Source organism: Orbicella faveolata, unplaced genomic scaffold (assembly GCF_042242905.1).
Source record: "Orbicella faveolata isolate gen_17 unplaced genomic scaffold, um_ofav_v1 contig_35, whole genome shotgun sequence".
Classification (NCBI taxonomy): Eukaryota; Metazoa; Cnidaria; class Anthozoa; order Scleractinia; family Merulinidae; genus Orbicella; species Orbicella faveolata.
Window position 1 is genome coordinate 9,954,181 of NW_028301564.1, and position 23,095 is coordinate 9,977,275.

Here is a 23,095-nt window from a genome sequence, read left to right on the forward strand (position 1 = left end):
ATGTTATCGAGTAATAGCATTGAGGTGCGTTTCAACGAGAAGTATTGAAGGTAGAGATCTTTACTCGACCGAAATTATATCCCACATCGGTGAGCGAGTTACCTCATCGACTGATGAAATTAATTGGAGGTTTCAGTAAGTACCACGGAGTCTGCGGCAATAATAACGAAGTTTCTTTTGACACAAATTTACTTGTTTTACATGTAACTAACGCGGGAAAGTTTCGGCTGAATATGAACTTTGTGTTCTCTTTCATAGAAGAGGAAACAAACAAGCTGCTAAGGAGAAGCAATATGTTTCCATTCTCTATTTCAACCCTGGCAAACACACAATACTTATGAAACAGCAGACGACATTTCTTGAATCGAGCTAGGGAAGATTCCAGAAGATACGCAGTCACAGTAGCGTTCTTTGCACTAAAAAAGGGGAACTGACGTTAAATAGATAGATAGATAGATAGATAGATTAGATAGATAGATGGATAGATAGATAGAGTTTTACTAGCAAACTCATGGCAGCCGCTGGAGCGGCTGAATTACGAATTACTTTACAATAAAAAAAGAATTATATTATACAAGGAAAAATATGCAAACTATTTATAATTAAAAATATGGCTCATAATAAAAGTGTTCCTAAACCTATGTGTCTCACAAATCGGTAGCTCAAAGTATCCCCGGGTTCGTGTGCATTAAGTGTACTCGTTACGTGGCGTCAGCAGATCATGTAGCTTATGGCATGGGTCTCTCATAATTTGATCAAATAAAGTTTCGCTCAATGCCTGTCTCCTCTCATACAGTGAAGAGATGCCTGCAGCTACTAGACCTGGAATATAACTGCTATCCCAGCCAAAACGAGAGTGTGATATCACTCATTTACAAAAAATAAAAAAAGCGTGCATCTGAACTCGAGAACGGAGATTATCACACTAGCAATGCTAGAACGCATGCGTCTTGCATGTTATGTTCTACTACAAGGGAAAGCACTCAACGTTCGTGTGTAGTCCCGTATGAAATGTATCTTTCACCTAACATATAGTCAACTTTGACGCTAACTAATTTGCGGGTGCGTTTGGAGCAAATTGCTTTTGTTCTTGAGAGAACGGCACGACAAGGAGAGCATGAGATTTGCAAAACCATATATATATTTTTGTCATGTTATTAAGGAAAGAAATGTAAGTGTGACACATTTTGCGTAATGCACTCGCGTACCTACCCCACCCAGCCCGTCTTCCTGCAAGGTTAATTGATTAATTGGAATTAATTAATTAATTAATTAAACAAACATTAAAGTTTACACCTTATGGCGTTATAGACATAGACATAGACATACTTTATTTAACGTGGACAAGTACTCACTTGAAGAACAGAACCCCCACTTTATGTGTGTGTGTGTGTGCTGTGCCAGAACTGCGCGTGTGTGCTGTGCCAGAACTGAGGCATGAGCGCTGTGCCAGAACCGTGTGTGTGTAAAGCAACACCAAAGCGAAAAAGCTGGTCCATCGTCCGTAATTAATATGCGCGGATGTGCCCTTCACTTGTATATACAAAACTGTGCCAGAAAATTTTTCCTATTGGAGAAGTGCACGCTCAGTGCATACTGAGCCGACATGGCTGCCGCAAGATACTCGTCCGATGTTCTGCAAATGTTCTACGGCCCAATACCGAGGGAGGAAAGAATAAACCTTCCCGAGCCGTTGGCACACGAGGTTCACGCATTATATGACGGGTTCCAAATATCCCAAAACAATTTCCAAGAATGGCTCCGTGTATGGAGAATGGATATATCCGAAAGGAACCCAAACAATAAAGATCTTTTGAGGTTCGCAAGAGAGAACAAAGAAAAGATCACCGATTTGGTCGAACAAGAAACCCTAAGGTTAAATAGCGTTAAAGTAAGTTTCGGGTTACAAGTGAAGTTCTCAATGGAAAGAAACGACCAAACGCAATTCATGGAGCATTATTTCAAAGAAGACGAAACGCACGTTTTCAAAAAGAATGAAGAGGACCTGATAAGACAAAAATTCGACGAATTCATTGAAAACGCAAAAGGAGAAATAGAGCACTGGTCCGAGATGGGATCAGGATGGGCGGTTGAAAAAATACAGGTCGCATACGTGAATGTTGCGCGCTATCAGCCACTTCGCGGAGGGACCTATCTGCCACTTCCCGCCAAACTGGCGAGAAAGAAAGCGATAATCAACGTCCAAAACAGGGACAACGAATGTCTGAAATGGTCGCTCAGAGCCGCTTTATTCCCTCCAAAAGATGGAAAGAACCCGCAAAGACCAAGCAAATATCCTGTCAACGACGGCATCAACTACACAGGAATCGATTTCCCGACGCCGGTAAAACAAATAGAAAAGCTCGAGGCACAAAACCCGAAACTCGCAATAAACGTATTTGGCTGGGAAAACGATTGTGTGATTGTGCACCGGATAAGCCGAAAACAAGCGAACGTGCCGCGGATAAACTTGATGTTAATTGAGAAAGGGGAACTTCAGCATTACTGTTACGTAAAAAGAGAAAGCGCTTTGCTTTTCGATCAGACAAAGCACAGAGACGCAAAGCACTTTTGCATGCTGTGCTTGACCGGTTTCTCAAGAGCAGACTTGCTGGTGGAACACAAAAAAGATTGCAACGGTGTGAACGGCAGGCCGACAAGGATTGTGATGCCGAAAGAGGGGGAAAACACCCTTTCCTTCGAAAACTTCAAAAAACAGATGAAGATACCCTTCACTATTTACGCGGATTTTGAGGCTCTTGTCAGAAAGATTCATGGCTGCGAGCGTGAGAGAACGCAAACAAGCTACACAGAGAAGACCGAAAGGCACGAGGCATGCGGCAATTCTTACCTTGTTGTGAGAAGCGATGGTGAAGTGGTAGGCTCCAACACTTACAGGGGCGAAAACGCGGTTGGGGAGTTTTTAAGTGCCATTATGCAGGAGGAGGAGAAAATAAGAGAGAGTTTGGCCACACCAAAGCCGATTGAAATGACGTGGAAGGACTGGGAAGACTTCAAGAAAGCGGTCGATTGCCACGTTTGCAACAAAGCTCTGATAAAAGACGAATTCATGGATTCTTTGCCTGTCTGGAACCTTGAAGAAGAACCGGATGAAGAAGGCGTAAGAGAAAAATGGGTTTACTAGGGGCAAGGCCACAAAAAATGTTTCTACATGGCACAGAAAGAGAAGGAGAAGTGGGGATTTCAAAGGCTTAAAAGGTTGGAAGATGAAAAAGACAAGTTAAAATCAGCATCACAGGAAAACTGCAAGTACTGTGGGAACCATTTACTTCAGAAAAACTTCAGAGACGCGGTAAAAGACCATTGCCACATAACGGGAAGGTTCCGCGGAGCCGCGCACAGCGAATGTAACAAAAAGTTGCGAATTAACCCCAAGACGGACCCAATACCAGTCGTATTCCACAACCTGAGGAGCTACGACGCGCACCACTTGATGCAAGCGATGTCGAAGCTGGAGAAAGAGGTGAAATGCGTCGCCAAGAACATGGAGAAATATATAACATTCTCGGTAGGTAATCTTCGTTTCATCGACAGCTTGAACTTTTTGCAAGGGAGCCTCGATTCACTTGTAAGAGCGACACCGAAGGAGTCGTTAAAAATAACATCAACGATTTCGAAACGCAGCGACCTGCTTTACAAAAAAGGGATGTATCCTTACGAGTACATGGACTCAAGGGAAAGATTCAGAGAGACAAGGCTTCCGGACAAAGAGAAGTTTTACAGCAAGCTGAACGACGAGCACATAACAGACGAAGAGTACGCGCACGCGCAGGCGGTCTGGGAGGCTTTTGGATGCAAAACGCTGGGCGATTACCACGATCTTTACGTGAAAACTGACGTCGCGCTGCTGGCGGATGTGTTTGAGAACTTCCGAAAACTGTGCCTTGATCAGTACGGGCTGGATCCGGCGCACTATTTCACGTCGCCAGGCCTCTCCTGGGACGCGCTCTTGGAAAAGACTGGGGTCGAGCTTGAGCTCTTCACAGACTACGAAAAGCACCTCTTCGTAGAAAGGGGGATGCGGGGTGGAATCTCTATGGTGAGCAACAGGTTCGCCAAGGTAAATAACCCGCAAGTACCGGGCTACGACCCCAGCAAGCCAAACAAATACCTCCTCTATCTCGACGCAAACAATCTTTACGGATGGGCGATGAGTTTGCCTCTCCCGATAAGGGGCTTCAAGTGGAAAAGCGAGCTGCCCACAGAGGAGGAGATTCTTGGTATGAAAGAAAACGCAAAGAAGGGTGCATTCTCGAGGTGGATCTCGAATACCCGCCAGAACTTCACGAGGAACACAACAGCTATCCCCTGGAGCCGGAGAAAAAGGCCGTAAAAAAGGAGTGGATGTCGGACTACCAAAAGGGGCTGATGAAAGACCTGGACCTGAAACCCCCGGACAGCAAGAAGCTGCTGCTGACGCTTCAAGACAAAAAGAACTACGTTGTGCATTACAGGAACTTGCAGTTTTATCTGAGGCAGGGAATGAAACTGAAGCGTGTGCACAGGGTGCTGGAGTTCGAACAAGAACGCTGGATGGAGCCGTACATCCGGATGAACACACAGTTTAGGAAGAAAGCGAAGAGCGACTTTGAAAAGAACTTTTACAAGCTAATGAACAACTCCGTTTTCGGCAAAACCATGGAAAAGCTGCGCAACCGCGTTGACATAAGAATAGTGCGCAGCAACGAGACGGGCAAAATAAGGAAATTGATCGCCAGCCCTTTGTACTCAAGGCATGTTTTATTCTCAAACGACATGGCGGGGATTGACATGCGAAAAAGCAAGCTGCTTCTAAACAAGCCGGTCTACACGGGGATGACGATCCTTGACAACAGCAAGATCCTGATGTACGACTTCTTTTACAACGAGCTAAAAAAGAAGTACGGCTCAAAAGTCGAGCTCTTGTACACGGACACCGACAGCCTTTTGATTATAATCGAAACAGAAGACGTCTACGAAGACATGAAAAACAACATGCACCTTTACGACACGAGCGACTACCCGAATGAGCATCCACTCCACTCAAACAAGAACAAAAAGGTCTTGGGCAAGATGAAAGACGAATGTGCAGGAACCCCCATCGCAGAGTACGTTGGTCTTAGACCGAAAATGTACTCCATCTTGAAGGCGGACGAAAAAAATATCAAAAAAGCGAAGGGTGTGAAAAAGAACGTTGTCAAGAAACAAATAACGCATGAACAGTACAAGGAAACGCTTTTCGGTGGGAAGCAGCAATGGCATGGAATGAATATTCTTCGAAGCGAGGGTCACGAGATCTACGGTATGCATATTAACAAAATTTCGCTTTCGCCATTTGATTCAAAGCGATGGATTGATGACGACGGTATCCATACAAAAGCTTACGGATACACCTGCATGGATATGTTGTCAAGATTAACAGATGACGAACTTAGAGGGTTGGAGGCCGAAGTTTCAAAGTTGCTCTGGGTGTAATTGTGTGTTCGGAGGAACAACGAGCAGCTCTTCGCGCACGAAGCCGCGCTTGGGCCCGTCGCGCAGATACTATATAACGGGCTGATCCGGTTTGGAAAAAGAGCTTTCAATGCCGAAAACTTTCAAAGACCAGATTGGATCCGTGGCCCTTTTCACGCCTCCTTCAAGCTCGCCGGGCTGGTAGAGATAACGAACTTGGACAAGAGAGGGGAGGATTTTTTCGCTTTTTCCAACAGGCCTCGTGTAAGGTGTCGACGGCCTTGCGTAAACAGCTTTTTCTTTCATGGCGACGGCGGGTTTCTTGCCGATAAGGCTTGTGACCTCGTTGTTCAGAGCCGAAACAACTTCAGGAAGTCTTTTCACCCAGGCAGTGGACCGCTTGCCCTTAGGGAGAAGCATCTCTTCGGCGTACTGGTGCCCGAACAATCGCTCAGCCAGAGTGCGGTTGAAACGTTCGACAATGGCCTGGTCGCGGTGAATGTTAACGCACCCGCGCCGGATAAAGGTTTTGTGCTTGTCCATCTCTTTGGTGACGGCGCCCATGAATTCGCGCCCGGGGTCAACCTGCAGCATTTCGGGCCATTCGAGAGGCGAGCGCTTGTAAATCTTCTAAAAGGCCAGAGCGACTGCATCAGAATTTTTCGAAGTCAGGGGTTCGGCCTCTTTGTAGCGACTGGCCACGTCGACAACGGTCAGCGCGTATTTGAAAACTTTGCGGCCGCGAGGGAACTTGTCGTGCGGCAGAAAAAGAAAGTCCACCTGATGGACCCTGTTGGGCGTGGGAACATCGAATTTCGGCCGAGGAATCCGCGTCGGCGCGGGAAGGTATACCTGCCAGAGCGCTTGCCTGATCAGCCACTTTTTTGCGGCTTCTTCAAGTACCTTGGCGGCCTCGGCCAATTTTTTGATCGTGGCTATGCCTTTCCAGTAGCCCCCGGGGCTGTAGTAAATCTTTGCGAGTTTCGCGTCCATATAAGTAAGGCGTAAAAAAGTTTAAAGGAACCGGAAGGCCGCGTAGCCCAGAGCGAGAGCGCCGGCGCCCAGGAACGCGAGTTCACCGTTTTTCTGCTGCTCGCTCGGCTGATAGAAATCTGAGAACTTGGGCTCCTTGGGGGGCACCATCTTTTCGTCAGGATGCGCCTGGTTGTAGAGTTTGAAGGCGTCGTCCGTGTTGGTCATGTTCTGCTTGGCTTGCTCTTTTGTTTGCGCGTTGGTCGCGATCCAGTCGAGAAGTTGTGTCCGGTCGCGCGTGTATTTGGCGTAAGCGGCTTGATAATCCTCGAGAGCCTTGTCATGGCGCTTTTTTTCTTCAAGCGCGGCTTTGTCGCCCCCGCGGAGCGCCCTCGCCAGATAATTACCACCGATAAAAGCTGTGGTGTTCAACACAGCCCCGCCAATCATGATAGCGATGCTCGCCATGGTATATATTATCGGAAGATTTTTTCAAATGCTGCCGGGGAGGATTTCCTAGTCCTCAAGGTACCCTTTTAGCGCAATGCTGCCCGCCATGACGACGGTGAACTTCATGTAATTCATAAAGCTGCTGCTGGGATGGGAAGTGAAATTCTCTTTCACAACCTTTTTCGTGGCCCAGCCGATGCCCGCGGCTAATGCCGTGAGAGTTGCGGCGTCAATGGCGGTCTTGACAAGCTTGTTGTCGGACATGGCGCGCTTGATATAAGGAAAGAGCGAAAGTTTAAAACAAAATAAATTGGGGACCTGTCTTTCAGCTTCTTCTTCCGCGAATTCTTTGATTTTGTCTTCTATTTCAATTTTTCGCCTGACCTCTTGTTCCATTTTTCTCCGCCTTTCTCCCTCTTCAACAAGCATTTCGTCGGTAAGACGTCTCACCATCCTCCAAGTCTTGACGGTAAAATCGGCCCAAAAAAGCGTAACCCCTCCGATTGCTGCATTATGGATGAGAACCTGCGCAAGGCTCGGCATCGTGATATGAATCACGCGCAAACATTTAAATCATTTTTTTAAATCCTCTTGGCCGTGTATCGCGAGCAGGTTTTGGCTAGACACTCGCGGGCTCAGGAGCGGGCTCTGGCCCGGGCTTCGGCGTTTTGAATTTGTCGAACACGGGCTTGGCCATTGCCATGAGCTCTTCACGCTTGTAATAGATCCCGAGAAGGGAAACTCCAACGCTGCCAATAGCGATCCATTGGTTGGCGCTGGGGCCACCGCTATTTGGGCTTTCTTCTTTTGTATCCGGGGTTCGCTTGGGGGCCGCTGTGGTGGCTTTCGCTTGCTTTTCTGCGTAATAAGCCTCGGCCGCTTTCTTCTGTTCTTCTCAGGCCAGCCGTCTTTTTTCAGCATGAAGTTTTCCGGCGGCCACACGCTTGGGATCTTTCTTGCGCTCCGTGGTTGCAGACGGAGTCGTCGCTTACTGTGTGATATCGGCGGCAGGCGCTGCCTTGGTCTCTACCCTAGGCACAGTGATGGCGGCAGGCGCTGCCTTGGCCTCTACCTGAGTGGCAGGCGCACTCTCGGATTGTTCGGTTGACATTGAAGCGAACCGTATTATAAGCAAATAAAAAAGTTTAATAGTTAACAAATTGTCAGCAAGACCTCAGCATTTTTTGATGAATGGTGACGAGTTATTCAGCAGTTGATGAGCCGGCTACTTCATCAACGCCCTCAAGCGGGTAGCCGTGTTCATCACGAGAAGGATGAGCTGGCGCCTACACTGTCTCCAAAAACAAACACCAATATCTCAACAACTCAATATCCAAAAGATGGTACACTTTTTTCTCGTATTCACGCTGCTTTGACCGAAATGTTTCCAACTTTTCTTGTACATCAGACTTTATCCTCAAAATTAGTTCTTTTTCATGCTCTTCTTTTATCCCACTGCCAGAGCGAATAATTCGGAAGAATTTTTCAAAAAACTCTTTTTCTTTTTAATAAATTTTCTTTGATTTATTCACTCCTTCGAAGTTTTCTTGAAGTTCTTTCCATTTGTTTTCTACCTCGATACTTGCAGGACTTTTCCACGGAAGATTCTCCATGATATTATACATCAAAAGCAGCAACTCTCTAACTGGCCGCACTGTTGACGAATGGTGACCATTTATTCTGCAGTTGCTGAGCCAGGTACTCCCTCAACGTCCTCAAAGCCCTCAAGCGGATTGCCGTTTTCATCACGAGAATGGTGGCTATGCACCGGCAACTGTGTGGGGTTCCACCCCACATCCCCGGGGCACGGGGCAGAGCCCTGCTGTGGGCTAAAATCAATATGTTTCGTGGTGATGAACACCGCGTTGGCCGCGGCAAGAAACCGACCGCACTTCAAAGAAAGGTTGCCGGCCAGATTGGAGAGCTCTTTGTTCAAGATGTAGTCGTTTCTGAGCTCTTTTTGGTAAGCCTGGATGTCTTTGATTTTGACGGTCATTCTGACCACTTTGGTTACAAGAAAAATGAAGCTGTCGATCAGGCTTTCCGTCGTCTTTGAGCCCACGTACGTCTCGTAGTGTTTGGTGAATTTCTCGACCTCTTTGTCGCTCAGGCGCTTCACCTGCTCCTGGGTTAGCTGCACTCCGATGGCCTCTTTGGCTTTGCCTGTGGACACCAGCACGGCCAGCTGGTCGCGAAGAGCGGGAATGTCGGGTCCGGGAGCGGTTGGAACAAGGTCGCCTGCGGGACCACTCGACGGCACGGGCTCCGTTTCAAGAAGGTTCATAACATCTTCTAACGCGTCTTCTGCAGACATTGTGGAAGGCTATATACAGCTCGCATTTTTTTTATTCAAATAACTTTACCCCGTAGGGGTGGCGAAGCGCGAATATAAGATAAGAGAACTTTCGCTCTTCCAGCTTTGAAATCAATCCTCTGTACTCATCGGGGGAGAGCTCGCCAGCGTAATCGTCAAAGATGGCTTTCGTTGTCTTCGCCGAAGGGGTGTAAAAGAGGACGATCGCCGCCACGTTCTCCCGGAAGGAAGCTGGTATGCTGGTCAACTTCTGGGTCAGCGCCCACACGCTGATGCCCATATGTCGACCAGAAAAGGCGAGATTCACCAGCTCGCCTGTGCGCCCTTTCACATCTTTGGAGGCCGCACAGTCGTCGAGGATTATGAGCGTGTTGGTGCCCTCGGAAAGCCATCTCACAAGCTTCAACCACCTTTCCACGTCGTGCTGCTCGCAGACTATCACATCCATTCTCGGATCGTTTTCGCCAAGCCGGTGGTAGGTCTTGTTGTGCGTGAACGTCGGGCAGATGAGCACGATGTAGTCGAACTTTCCGCAGAAAGGGCCGTAGAGCTGGTCCACCACGAATCTCGATTTGCCTGAATTTGTCGGCCCCACGATGAGAGCGTTGAAGGGTATCTTGCCGGGGTCCATGTCTTCCGACTGGAGAAATTTTTTGCCGTGTGCAGCGCTGTTCATATTCAATACTGCACATCTTCAAGCTGACTGCCCATGAGGTTGACCTGCGAGTCGGCGATGACGAATACGTGGCATTTCACGTCGCCTGCATCTTTTTGGGGGGATTTTTTCCACTCAATTTCCAGCTGGACACCGTCCGTACTGTTCACAATGCTCGTGCCGCTGCTGTGCATCGACTGATCCGCCATCGTGCGCATATCAAGCACAAGCCCGAACCTGTCACCGGTGTAAAACTTTGTCATACTCATGTGCTCCGTTTTATTTTTTTCTTTCACGAACAAGTTGTGGGCCTCTTCCCACATGTCCTTGCCTTCGATGCCGTTGTTGTAAATCATGTTGGGCGAGCTGTTGACCGTGACACTGACTTTCGTCAGATCGGGGAAGATGAATTTTTCTGAATCTCTGGCACCTGCAGTATACGGCTCTACAAACAGGAGGAGGGCTTTCAGCGACCTTCTTTGGGCGTTGACTTTGATGGTGAGCCTCGAGTCAATTTCTTTTTTGAATGAAACCTCTTTGTCATGCATCACGTGGTCGTAAAGGAACTCTTTGCCGCTGGAGTAAACGCTCCGCGCCTCGTCTGCCAGAGTCTTGCTGCGGATCATTTTGTACTCGAGCTGGATGTTGGTCAGCTTGTATTTTAGGTTGGTTGGGTCAGTGCCTTTGACCACGTGTTTTGCTTCGGCAAGTTTTACTTCGAACTTGAGGTCGTTGTAAAGGGCCTGGGGGTAGAAAACGCCGTGGTCGGTTAAGACCTGATGGTCAAGCGTGATCCGGTACTTTTTTCCGTATACCTCCGTAAGCTTGTTTTCAGCGTCGACGTCCGAGGTTTTCTTGTCTCCCGCATCTGAGCGTATTTTGCACAGATCCTCGCTCTGAATCCCTTCGAGAATCCTGTTGTCGCGCTCTTCCTGCAAAAGGAAAAGGTCTTCGAAAGTTTTGTAGATGTCGTACCCCACCGTGTCTTGCATGGTTCTTCCCGCAAACGACACGATCAGACCGTCAACGAGCACCCGCGTGACGTTCTGGACGAGGAAGTTGTTGGCTTCCCCTCCAGAAAGGTCGATGTCAAAGACAAGCGCTAGCGAGTCCGGCACCAGAACCTCTCGTGCAGCTTGGGCACGTAAACGTACAGTGTATTGCCGGGGTTGGCTTCGGATGGGTTAAAGGTGATCCGCTTGACCGCGCGCTTGGCCTTCATGGCGTGTAAGGTCTTTTCGCTGTGAGTTGGGCGAAGGTTCTCTGGAACTGACATTGTATATAAAACACCAGCGATTATTTCTAATTTGAAAAATAATAGGCTTGAAATATATCGCTATGGCGGAAGGCGGTGGCGAATTTGGTCACCAAGACCCGTACCTTGACAATCGGCTTGACCACGACTCTGATGAACGCGAACAAGAGGTTGACACAACCCGTCCTTTTCAGCCAGTCGGTGTGTCCACTCCCTACTAACCTGGCGACCCCTACCATGGGGGCGAACAAACGGAAATGAGTACTTTTCCTCACCAGCAGTCCGGCCTGCCTGACACTTCTTATCAGGAAGAAACCCCTTTGCTCGGTGATTTCGTACATATCGATGACAAACCGGCCATGCTTGAAAGGGCAAAAGAAAAAATCAGAAGATGGTTCCCGAAGGTAGACTTCAAAAAATTGGGCCCAATTGGTTTCAGCAAAAAAGGAAATCAATCTGAGATCGTTTCATTTGGCCCCCGGGGGGGTGAGTCTAAAATTTTCAAGCTTGGCGACGAAGGGTTACTAAAAAGTTTCAGAGACGCGAAAAAATCAGCTCTGGGGGAAAAAGCTGAAGACATCATTGCTGAAGACCGCGACACCATCAGAGAACAACGCCGAAGACTGAACGAATCTGAAAAACAGCTTCAAAGGCGGAAAAATTATCTGAGCAAAGAGAAAAAGAAAAGAGAGAAGTGGAAGCTCTGAGAAGTAAAATACAGCAAAACCGACGCTAAGATTGATTCCATTCAGGATCAACAAGGTTCGAACCTTGAAAGTGAAGCAGAACTGCGTAGGCTCAAACAACAGAAAAAGAACTATCAAACCGATCTTGAAAACAGGAAAAAAGCTTTGGACTCGCTCACAAAAAAAGCAATGGCCAGAGAAAAGGAACAAGCCAAGGTTGACAGACTCAGGCCCAGCCTCGCAGCAAAAGAAAGTGAAACAAACGCCATGGAAGAAAGGCTCAACCAAACAAAACCGTTGGACGACCTGAAAGAGCAGGAAAGCGAGCTGCAGCGCCAAAACGAGAAAGACCAGGCGATCATCCAAGACGAGAATGCCTCGCCCTCTGAAAAAGAAGCCGCAGAAGGCAGAGTTGCAGAAAGAAACGAGGAGATCGCCCGTTTGCAAACTCAGATCGCGGAAAGGGAAAGGGGGCGGCCTCTCTTGGAAAGGGTCAAGGAGATCTTCAAAATATATGGCGTGACGTTGGCCGCCATTGTTCTCGCCGCAGGGACCACAATCGGCGCTGTCATCGGGGTCCTCACCAGAGGTTTGAAAGCCACCGGGAAAGCTTTGGGGAACGGCCTCAAAGATATTGCCGCGAAACTCGGCTCTGCTGCGCGAGCTGATTGGCTCGATTGTGAGCTTCCTCTTCAAAGCCGCCGGCCAAGTTGTCGGATTTCTGGCCGAGCACACCTGGCTTCTCATTCTTGCCGCGGTGACCTTTTTGATCGAAAAATATTTTAAGAAGCAGCGTTAGCTTAGCGCCAAGCCGTGGACAGCAACGCCGATAATCCAACAACACCGAGAATTACCGCAGTTTTGTTAATTTCGTGTTGCGGCGTTTTGTCTGCAGCCTCGGGCTCAATTTTTTGCGCCGGTGGCTGCGCTTGCTGAGTTTAGGTCGAAGCTGGTTTCCTGTGGGGTGGAACCACACGCCCCGATTCGGCTGTTGCGGCTTTGTGAATCGGGTTGGACGGGTGGCTATTGGGCGGGTTAATTTTTGACGGGCCGCCTGCCATGTGTTTGAGCCCAGCTTTTTTTGTCTCCGGGTTTACCTCGTTATTCAGCCCCAGTTTCATTCCTGAGACCGCCTGTTTCAGCTTGTTGTTGTAACCGATCGTGCTTGCGGTGTTGATTATCATCTGCGCGGGCATGAGCCACGCCATGGGGGCAACAGCGAGATTGAGCCTGACCTTCGCTTGGTCCACCGCGAGCTGGTACCTTTGCACGCTCGCGGCCAAGTCGGGCTGTCTGATCACGTCTTCCATCAGCACCAGGAACTCGCTCTGGGCTTCTCTCGCCCGACCGCCAGAGCCGAGAATGCTGCTGCAGACGTTGACAAGCCCGCCTGCGTCAAACCGTTCGCAGTGTTGGGCGCGAACCAGTCCGCTTGAGCATCAGAAGCGGCCCCCGGCTCGATGAAATAGATCAAATTTCCTTGAATACCTTTCCCGCCTTCATCGCTGAATTTGTTCCATCCGGGGTATTGGTAGTCAGTTTCCGACGCTCCCGCGCCTGTCGCGTACACGTAAACGCTTCCCAGACCGTGGTTTTCCCCGTGCGTGAAGCGGAAATCGCTCGAGGGGGCTATGCCGAACTCGCTGCATATCTTTTTGTACGAAGCGACGTCGTAATGATTGTTGTATTGGTTGAATGGCGGGTCTCCGGACAAAGCGTTCATGCTCTGAATTCCTCCAAGCTGGTACAAAATGCGCCTGACCGTGAAATATACGTAGAATTTGTAGAAAGCTCTTATCTGCGGGGGGAGATCCATCCCGCTGTCAAAGATTTCGCGAGAAACTCCGCACCCCTGTGTCGCGCAGAAAACCGCGAAGTTGAGCTGTTGCGGCCAATATTTCATGTCAGGCCCTCCCAGCCAGCGTTTTGATTCGACTGCCGACGTGTGCCTGAGTTTGGTTTTTTCAAATATTTCACGGAATTTTGTCGTGGAATATTGTTCAGGCGTGACGTATATTTGGATTGGGGTGTCGAATATTTTTTTCAAACTTTCCGCTTTGCCGTCGAAAGGTACGGCAGGGATGGGCAAGGAAACTTTTGAACCAAGCGGCGCCAGCTGGTAAGGAAACCCTCCAATGGCCCCCGAGCGCTTGCCTTCCAAACCGAGCGCCTTTTTCATTTCCTCGCTCCAATATTTTTTGTCTGAGCCGAAGACGCTTTGAAGCGAGCCTGGACCCTCTTTGAAAAAGATTTCTTCCGTTACGTTTTTTCCGTCGGTACTCCCCTGAGCAATAAAACGGGATCTATCGGCCTTGGGGAAATGTGCCACAAATTCTCTCCATGCGTTTGCCTTGGCTATTGCGTCTTTTATCACAACGTTAGGATCTTTCCACACATTCGCCATGTATTTTGAACATAATTTATTTGTTGAATATAAAAATGGTTGTTCTCACTTTTGTCGCACAACAGAACGGCGAGACCATCTATTTTGAAGAGCCGATACCGAGGGTGCATTTCATGAAACTCATTTCGTGCAGTTTATACAACAGCTGGTACACTTTGGAAAGACAAGGTTCTGCCACCTTGGGAAATAAAGGCAAAAATATCACTTTACCAGTTTCTCAAGTACTCCCAGGGCATTACAATTTAGAAAACATTGCGCAAACAATTGGCAGTCTGTTCACAAGATATGACTATAAGTTGGAAACAGAAAAAAACAATCCTCTTGGCCAGCTTATAATCAAAAATTCCGGGTCAAGCCCGATTGAACTTGATCGCGATTTAGCCAATTTTCTCGGTATTGATCGTAAGCTGCTGTTTATAACCTTCGTAAAAAGACTTTCAGCTCCAACGACATATTTTATTCATTGCAACTTGATCGACAAACAAGAGAATCTGTTCAATGGCAAAAGGTCAGATATCTTGGCCTCTTTTGATGTGAAAGGAAAGCCTTATGAAAAAGTAAGCTACCAGGCTTCTCCGCAACAGGTATTGCGGAACTGCTCTTCAGATGAGTTCATAACTAGCATCACCATTTGCGTGAAAGATGAAAATGGCGAACTCTTTGATTTCAAGGGCTTCCCTCTTCTTTTTGAATTAGAGTTAATTTGAACACAATTTTATTTATTGAAAATAAAATGGTTTTTCTCACTATTGTCAGGCAACGGAACGGCAAGACCATCTATTTTGAAGAGCCGATACCGATAGTGCATTTCATGAAACTCATTTCTTGCAGTTTGTACAACAGCTGGGACGCTTTGAAAAATGAATTTTCGGCAACCTTGACAGAAGGAAAAAAAAGAAACCGCTAAATTGCTCCCGGGGCATTACAGTTTAGAAACATTTGCAACACACATTGAAAATCTTTTCGCCCAAAGTAAATATAAGTTGGAAGCAAAAATTTACCAACCTCTTGGCCAGCTTGTAATCAAAAATCCCGGGGTAAAATTGATACATTTTGATCGTGATCTTGCCGATTTTCTTGGTATGAGGCAAAAGCAGCTGTTGTTTGTAACCTTCGTGAAAAAGATTATTTTCTCCCCCACGGAATATTTCATTCATTGTGGCTTGATCGACAAACAAAAAAATATATTTAATGGCAAAAGGTCAGATATCTTGGCCTCGTTTGATGTGAAAGGGAAGCCTTATGAAAAAGTAAGCTACCAGGCTTCTCCGCAACAGGTTTTGCGAGACTGCTCTACAGACCAGTCCATAAATAGCATCACTATTAGCGTGAAAGATGAAAACGGCGAACTCTTTGATTTCAAGGGCTTCCCTCTTCTTTTTGAATTAGAGTTAAATTAAATTTCTATATGTACACAATGTCTTCGGGAAATCTGTTGCCACCAAGCGCTCCGCCTGCCGAGAATAAAAGAGGAATCTATCCAAGCCTTCCCGAAATGCCAAATGCCGAGAATTTCCGGCTAACCGAGATAAGCAGAATTGAAAAAGAAATATCTGCTGAAGTCGAGCATTACAGGCTTGTGTTGAAAAAATACAAAAAAGCCCGGAAAGCGCTTCACTATTCCCTGGTTGGCCTTGGCGCCTTCACAGCAGTTCTGTCTTCTGGGGCTGTCGCAACATCACTCACTGGTGTTGGAATTGTTGTCGGCGCGCCTGTTGCCGGGATTGCCGCTTTATCTGGCGCAGTTTCCACTGGCCTGTCCGTTGTCAACAAGAAGCTTGAACGCAAAGTAAACAAGAAGATGTTAGATTTTATAACCGCGCTTTTAAAATTTAACTGTTTGCTTACCACTACCGTCGGAACGCAGTGCACATTCCAAAGCAGTCATTGACGATTCTTTTCTTACTGTAGACATCACATCACTTGATCAACACAAACTGTATTATTGCACCATCAGTGGTAGCCATTGACAAATCTGCGATGACGTAATGGTCTTAATCTTTGTAGAACTTTCTTCGGGATATATATGGGCATGAACGATATAAATGACTCGATAATAACACTATTAACAACAGCTTTCTTTCTTAAAAGTCATGATTAAATTTAATTGGTGTTTTCCACGAGTAAAGGGCTAGCAAAGTAGTCACACAAGTCATATAAAAAAACCCTATCCCGACCGATGTATCGATTTTGGTCACTCCAGTGACCACAGATTGAAAACGTGACAGAAAATTGGCGTTACTTTTGATTCTCACCAAATTTGTCATATCCCCCCCTCGGGAGAATTTTGTTAAGTTAGCTAATTTAGTATGCAAGCCAACGTAATGGCGGTCGTCGCGGCGAAATGTTTATGTGCTCAAAATTGGGGCAAAATCTTTCGGAGATGGAAATCAGGACATTTGTAAGGATACAGAAAGTAATCTGGGACCAGTTGCTGGCTTCTAAGGCTGAATTTATCCAGAAGTAAGCTGTATTTTCGTTTTCGTGCCGAAAGCCACGCGATGAAATATTATCGGTTTGTTCTGCTGTCTTGTTCTGTTTTTTCTCTTGGTCTTTTTTGTAGCCCGCCGAGGCCAGTCTTTCGTCTAAATCAGTTGAAAAAAGTTCGAAAAAGATGTTCCCATTCAAGTTTAAGCTCTCAGGCGATAATTCTGGAGTTTTTTGGCCGAAACGTCGGCTTGGTTATTTTCACGTTTTTCGGTTGCTATGGGCGACCGTGGCTTCCTTTGTTAGGTCAAGTCTAGGGAGTGAGGTCACAAAAAATTGTAATTAATTCTGGTTTTGTTCGATTTCTATGAAATTTTAACACGATAAAGCTGGATTGTTAAGGAGTAGATTTACTTTCTGCCGATGTGTGGTAGCTATTAACGCTAAAGTGATATATCGCTTCGATGTCAGGGTTTTGAAGAGATTTTTTTGCAACGTGTAGGTTCGGCGTGATTTTGTAATCTGAGATTTTTGTTGACCCTGAAGAAACAAGGTTTGGCGAGTAAACATTACAGATTGCGTAATTCAAAGTTGGCCGAGTGGAGATCTGCGTCTGGTCTCCGACAAAAAAAATATAAAAAAAAATAAACCAAGGGTAGAACATGAACCGCGCTCGGCCCATGGCCGCGCGGTTAATAAGCACTCGAGAATCCATTCTCTGGCTATTGCAAAACATGACTCGATAAACTGCTGTCTCACAGGCTCTTAATGATAATCGGGTTTCTGACACAGAGTTTCAGCTGATCACACGTGAAATGCAGAAATATCGCCAGCTTAAAGAGACTTTACGCTCGAACTTCGCGCAAATACAGACAAGTCCAATCCAGCCAGATATCGAAAAAATAAGAAACCAGGTTCGGGACCAGGTTCGGGAAGAATATAGAAAAAAACTTTCAGATTAAACAGCAGATTTGAACTAAATTTTGAGCGAAAAAACACGAAACTATCTCTTAGTCTTATCAAAAACAGGTGATTGTGTTACACGGCGTTACCTTCGCGCGTGACGTTGTGTGACTGGGTTACGTTACTGTCACGCGTGACGTTGCGTGACAGGTCACACACAAAAAAAGCAAAACCCTGTCGGGAGGTGCTCGTTGGCTGTTCTTTGCCTAGCCCCGGCTAGGACTTTTCCCGCCGCTGACAAGGCGGCTGTCCCATTTTACCTCCGGACGAGGTTTGAGATCCCGAGGGACCTCTGAGCACCTCCCAGTCTCCACTGGGCCGGGGCGGGTTCACCCGTGGTTGTCACCGTGGACGGTCTCACCCCATACCCCTGACAAGCGCCTGTACGTGCCGTATAAGGAATCAGAGGTGGCCACCCTCACATCCAAAAGCACCACCATTTGCTCGCTGATGTATAATAAAATTGCTCAAGCTATATACATTGATCCTGTCGCCGATCCTTTCACTTGTGGTGTGCTTCTCTGTCCTTCACAAGTTTTTACACATACGCATGCGCTTTTGGTGGCGAAATGATGTCATACGCTTTTTGGTGGCGAGATGATGTCATGCTTGAGCTATATTTAGAGCTTGGCTGAATAAATTTTATCCCAACAACAGCTCTGAAGGCCAAAATGCTTGTGCTGTTCCACGCTATTTGCTTTATTTTCACAGAACTTTCTTCGCCTGTTTGGCAGAAAGAGGTCAGACAGATAACATATCAAGTCGTTGAAGCCATGCGAGAAGCAGAGGAAACTTAAACAGGCTCGATCGAGGCCCTTGTTCAAGAATATTTCATGTTACGAGCGATCGAATGCTGCGATCTAATCTTGCTGTTTTCTCGTTTCCTCCTGCTCGCTTCACTTCGGCAGCTTCTGCGGTGAAAAAATAACTTAAAGCGCGTTGGCTGGGCGTATTTTTTTGGTGAATTCTGTTCTGGTTCGTTATTTTCGGCTCAAACAAAAAAATCTTGAGTTGTCCTCCATGTTTTTTCTTTACTGCTCGGCCAAGGGCCTGGGGGAAATATTTGGTTCCAGTCTTTTGAGAAAAATGTCACGCAACTCGTCGATTTCAAAACAAAACTTTTGCTTCGAACGAAGGTTTGTCTCCGCCTTTTTCGCTAACCCTCCCGGCCAAAAAGGAACCACTCGTGCCAATTATAACCATCCGAGGAGCATACTTTTAAAAAATTCTTGTGCTCTGGGTTGGCTTCTATTAACTCCATCGGCCGGCTTAGCGATGCTTTATGAAGATTTCCAACCCTTTCGAAACAGGGAAAACAACAACCCTCCGAAAAAGCAGTCCGGATATTCAATGCAAATAACCATAGGCACAATCTGCTGCTTGAATTTGCAGAAAGGCAGTTTAAAAATATTCTCGTGTACCTTGTCCCACCCCATTTCCTTTTTTTCCTTTATTTTTATCGCAATGTATTCCTTGAGAATCATCTCACGAAGCTCTGGAGGGAGGCTTTGAATGGCCTCGGAAAGTCCACATGCAGCCATGTCGGCGCAGTATGCGCTGAGCGTGCACTTCTCCAATAGGAAAAATTTTCTGGCACAGTTTTGTATATACAAGTGAAGGGCACATCCGCGCATATTGATTACGGACGATGGACCAGCTTTTTTGCTTTGCTGTTGCTTTACACACACACGGTTCTGGCACAGCACACACACACACACACACATATAAAGTGGGGGTTCTGGACACTGTGGGAAGCAAGAGGGCAAAAAACCGTCCGAAAAAGCCCCCCAGCTCCTTCTCCGAAGCTTTAGTCTGAGGAGGAGCTGGGGGGCTTTTTCGGACGGTTTTTTGCCCTCTTGCTTCCCACTGTGCCAGAACCCCCACTTTATATGTGTGTCATCCCAATAGTGCACTCTGCACTAAAAAGGAGACGCAATTAATTACCTGGCATTCATCGTCCGAATCGTCCATGCTTGTGTCGAAAGACAGAGTGCTGTAAAGCCACGTGACGCAATTGGCGGAAAAGAAGTGGAGCCTGCACTCATTGTAGTCAGTTGAATGAATATTCAACACTCCCTACCCCTCCCCTACAGACTCCCCTATCCCCAATAATATCTTTACATATTTCGAGCTAATACCAGTTTACTTTTGTTTAATTTAATTTTAATTTTACATATTTTTCTTATAATTATTTTAATTATTCGATGTTCCGGAATGTTCCTGGTGTTATAGCCTCTTCAGGCGTTCAGTTAGTTGGAGCGCATCGAGAAAAAACGGGTTGAGAAATTTGTGACATTCTACAGAGAGCCTTGACATTCGCAACGCCCAATAAGGTTAATTTCTTCCCTACTGTTGTTCTCTAATTTATAAATTATTTCAATGTTGTTTAAATGATTACCTTATAACCCCATGTCCGGTTTGGTGCATGTAGGATATTGATGTATTGTTTATCCATTTTGCTGTAAATTATCTTAATTGATGTGTCAATCAAAACATATCTTGGATATGCTGGGCTCTTCTGACAAATGCACCTATGCCTCGTAACCTTTGAGTGCATTTGGTTGTGTAGTGTAGACAAACTACATGTACGTAATATAACTTACTCTTAGCTTACTTATAATTCTTGGTATAATTTAATCGTAGCAAAATTAATTAATGGAACCCAATAACAGCTCCTGTAGTCCACAATCTCAGTCGAGAAAAAGAAGAAATCGCATTGAAATTGAATAATAAAATTATTATTAGAAGCCTATGTAAGTATTCATGATCAGCAAAAAAAATATCATAATTACCATTCATGCGAGAGTGATTTTGCTTATTGCAAATCCTTCCAGCAGGAGGGGACTCCATACAAAAGTGAAGATGGCTAAATGTATCTTTGGGGACAAGTTAGAAAACAAAACTTTCCAACTTTTCACATTTGTATACTATTTTGGTATTTTTGCGAGATTTCATTTGGTAGAGATTTAGGGACTGAGTATTGTAACCACTGCATTTGAATCAGTCCCCACAACAAAAACATGAGTAAACTTCTGTTGTGTGGAAGAATATAATGATTAATAACAATGTCTTGTCTTTCTGAATAAGGTAGGAAAGAACAAGAAATGCCACAAAAAAGCACAGAAGACAGTTCTGTTATGTGATCAAGATTTTTGGTGGCTTCCCAGAAATCCTTGAAATCATGGCTCTACATTTCATAATCACACCATCTTACACCTTGATCTGCTGATGTAATCCTAGTTCCAGCTGAAACTATTAAATCGTTCGCAATTTACCTCACATACATGTTCGATGATTTTCATTAGTAACAACATTCCAAAAAACATAACTGAGGAGCTCTGCTTTTAGGCTTGGCTAAATCTATATATTATCCTACATCGGTGAGCAAGTCACCTCAACGACTGATGAAATTAATTGGCGGTTTCAGTTGAGTGTCTTGACTAGTTTTACATGTACCTAACGCGGGAAAGTTTCGGCTGAATATGAACTTTTTGCTCTCTTTCATAGAAGAGGAAATAAGGAAGCTGCTGGGGAAAAGCAATATGTTTTCATTCTTTATTTGAACCCTGGCAAACACACAATAGTCCTAATAGCAGACAACATTTCTTGAATCGAGCTAGGGGTGATTCCAGAAGATACGCAGTGACAGTAGCGTTCTTTGAAGAACGTATGCGTCTTACATGTTGTGGTCTACCATAAGGAAAAGCACTCAACGTTCGATTGTAATCCCGTATAACATGTATCTTTCACTCGACATGTAGTCCATACGGACGATAACTAATCTGCGCATGTGTTTCGAGCAAATTGCTTTTGTTCTTAAGGGAGTAGCACTACAAGGTTAGCAAGAGATTTGCGAAAACATACAGTTTTGTCATATCAAACAAGCAACGCAAGTATGACACGTTTTGCGTAGTGCACACGGGTACCTACTCCACCCAGGCCTCCCTCCCGCAAGGATAATTGATTAATTGAAATTAATTAATTAAACAAACATTTAAGTTTACACCTTATTGTATTAGTGCATATTGCATTAGCGAACAGCAGCCCCCTAAACCATCCTAACAGTGCACTCTGCACTAAAAAGGACGATTTCAATAATATTGGATTAATCTAATTATTTAGCGGTAAACAAAACCAGAGTGTTCTCGAAAATTGAGTTAGTCAGTCGGTGAATTGTCATTTTGACCATGTGCCATGTCTCGGAATTCCAAAAGATTTTAGATTTTAACTATACTAGGATAGGTCTTTCAATATATGTAAAGTTAAGTTTGGGCAAATGATTAGGCACTCGTCAAAAAATTATTCAAAATCGTTCACAAAAGACACAAAATCACGCCAGCAGCTTCCGAGTACGTGACCAAAAGTATTATCATCGGATCGGCATATTACTTCAGTTCGAAACGTCAGCATTACCAACTAGTATAAATGACATACACATAATAATAGCATGTTCCCCTATCTCGGTTTGTAATATCCTGAATCTTGCAAACTGATTCTTTTCCTGCATATAATTTTCAGCGGCATTCTTGTCAGTACTCATACCCGACTTTGAAGAAAACAGTTACTGCCACGTCCCATGTATGTATCATCTATCTGTGTCGTCTGATTAAGCCAGTAAAGTAGCAACTACTGCTAAAGCGTTATTCCACGTGCGACTTTCGGGGTTTCCATTTTGAAGACGTTTGAAAGTCCTCCATTTTGACTGAAGATGTGTTATCCCAGACCCATGCGTTACAACAAATTTTACACGGGGGTGTGGGTCGGGATTTCAGAGCTTTTAACAGAGTTACTTTTCTTTATTTGAATTTTAAGCCATAACGACCTGGTTCGTGTGTAGCATTTTATCACTTTACCTAAGAGAGGAGGCCCTGAATTGGAACTAACATTAAGATATTGGAAAAATTCTAACGCTTCTTCTTTCGGAAATAATTCCCACTCTACCCTTACCCTGTGTGCAAAGACTGTTGCCGAAGATGGCGCTTTATTTGTTACTGCTAATTACTGGGGATTTCTACCTGATAACAGGTTGAATGATTGGACCGAACAACAAAACGGAAAACGTTGGAACATTTGTATAGAAACCTGGTAATATTGAGCGATTTGGGGAATTCAAAATCACCAGAAGAATGTGTACAGGTTATGCAAACCTAATGGAACACCGTTGAAATGACAGGATAGGAATGTTGTTTGATAGTCAAGACATGATAACCCAGCTAAGGTAAACATACATATGTTGGTTTATTAAGTCGTGCTGATATTCCTGCGATATTTCGAATTCAAGTGATTTAATGACAAAACAATGGTTTGTAACGGTAGTACTTTTGGTCGCGCATTCGACTGCTGGCGTGATTTTAATTTTTTTGTGTATGATGTGAATAATGTTTTGACGAGTGCCTATTCATTTGCCCAAACTAAACTTTACATATATTGAAAGACCTATCCTAGTATAGTTAGAATCTAAAATCTTCTGAAATTCCGAGACATGGCACGTGGTCAAAATGACAATTGTTTTCAC

General features: G+C 45.4%; 1 protein-coding gene and 4 pseudogenes across 1 annotated transcript; 2 read left to right on the forward strand and 3 right to left on the reverse strand.

The window, feature by feature from the left end:
- On the forward strand, positions 1–3,753 carry LOC149103165 (uncharacterized; annotated as a pseudogene).
- Positions 3,754–6,466: 2,713 nt separating this feature from the next.
- Positions 6,467–7,107, reverse strand: LOC149103166 (uncharacterized). The gene has a single exon (XM_089272852.1). It carries the CDS (start codon positions 6,892–6,894, stop codon positions 6,469–6,471), a length of 426 nt encoding a protein of 141 aa, XP_089128978.1. The 5' UTR covers positions 6,895–7,107; the 3' UTR covers positions 6,467–6,468.
- A 1,331-nt stretch (positions 7,108–8,438) lies between these two features.
- Positions 8,439–11,135, reverse strand: LOC149103167 (uncharacterized; annotated as a pseudogene).
- A 48-nt stretch (positions 11,136–11,183) lies between these two features.
- LOC149103168 (uncharacterized) lies at positions 11,184–12,585 on the forward strand (annotated as a pseudogene).
- A 1-nt stretch (position 12,586) lies between these two features.
- Positions 12,587–14,346, reverse strand: LOC149103169 (uncharacterized; annotated as a pseudogene).
- Positions 14,347–23,095: the final 8,749 nt, after the last annotated feature.

Excerpts from the sequence above, each read along its gene's own strand:
- LOC149103166 (XM_089272852.1), bottom strand. The coding sequence starts at position 6,894 with ATGGCGAGCATCGCTATCATGATTGGCGGGGCTGTGTTGAACACCACA.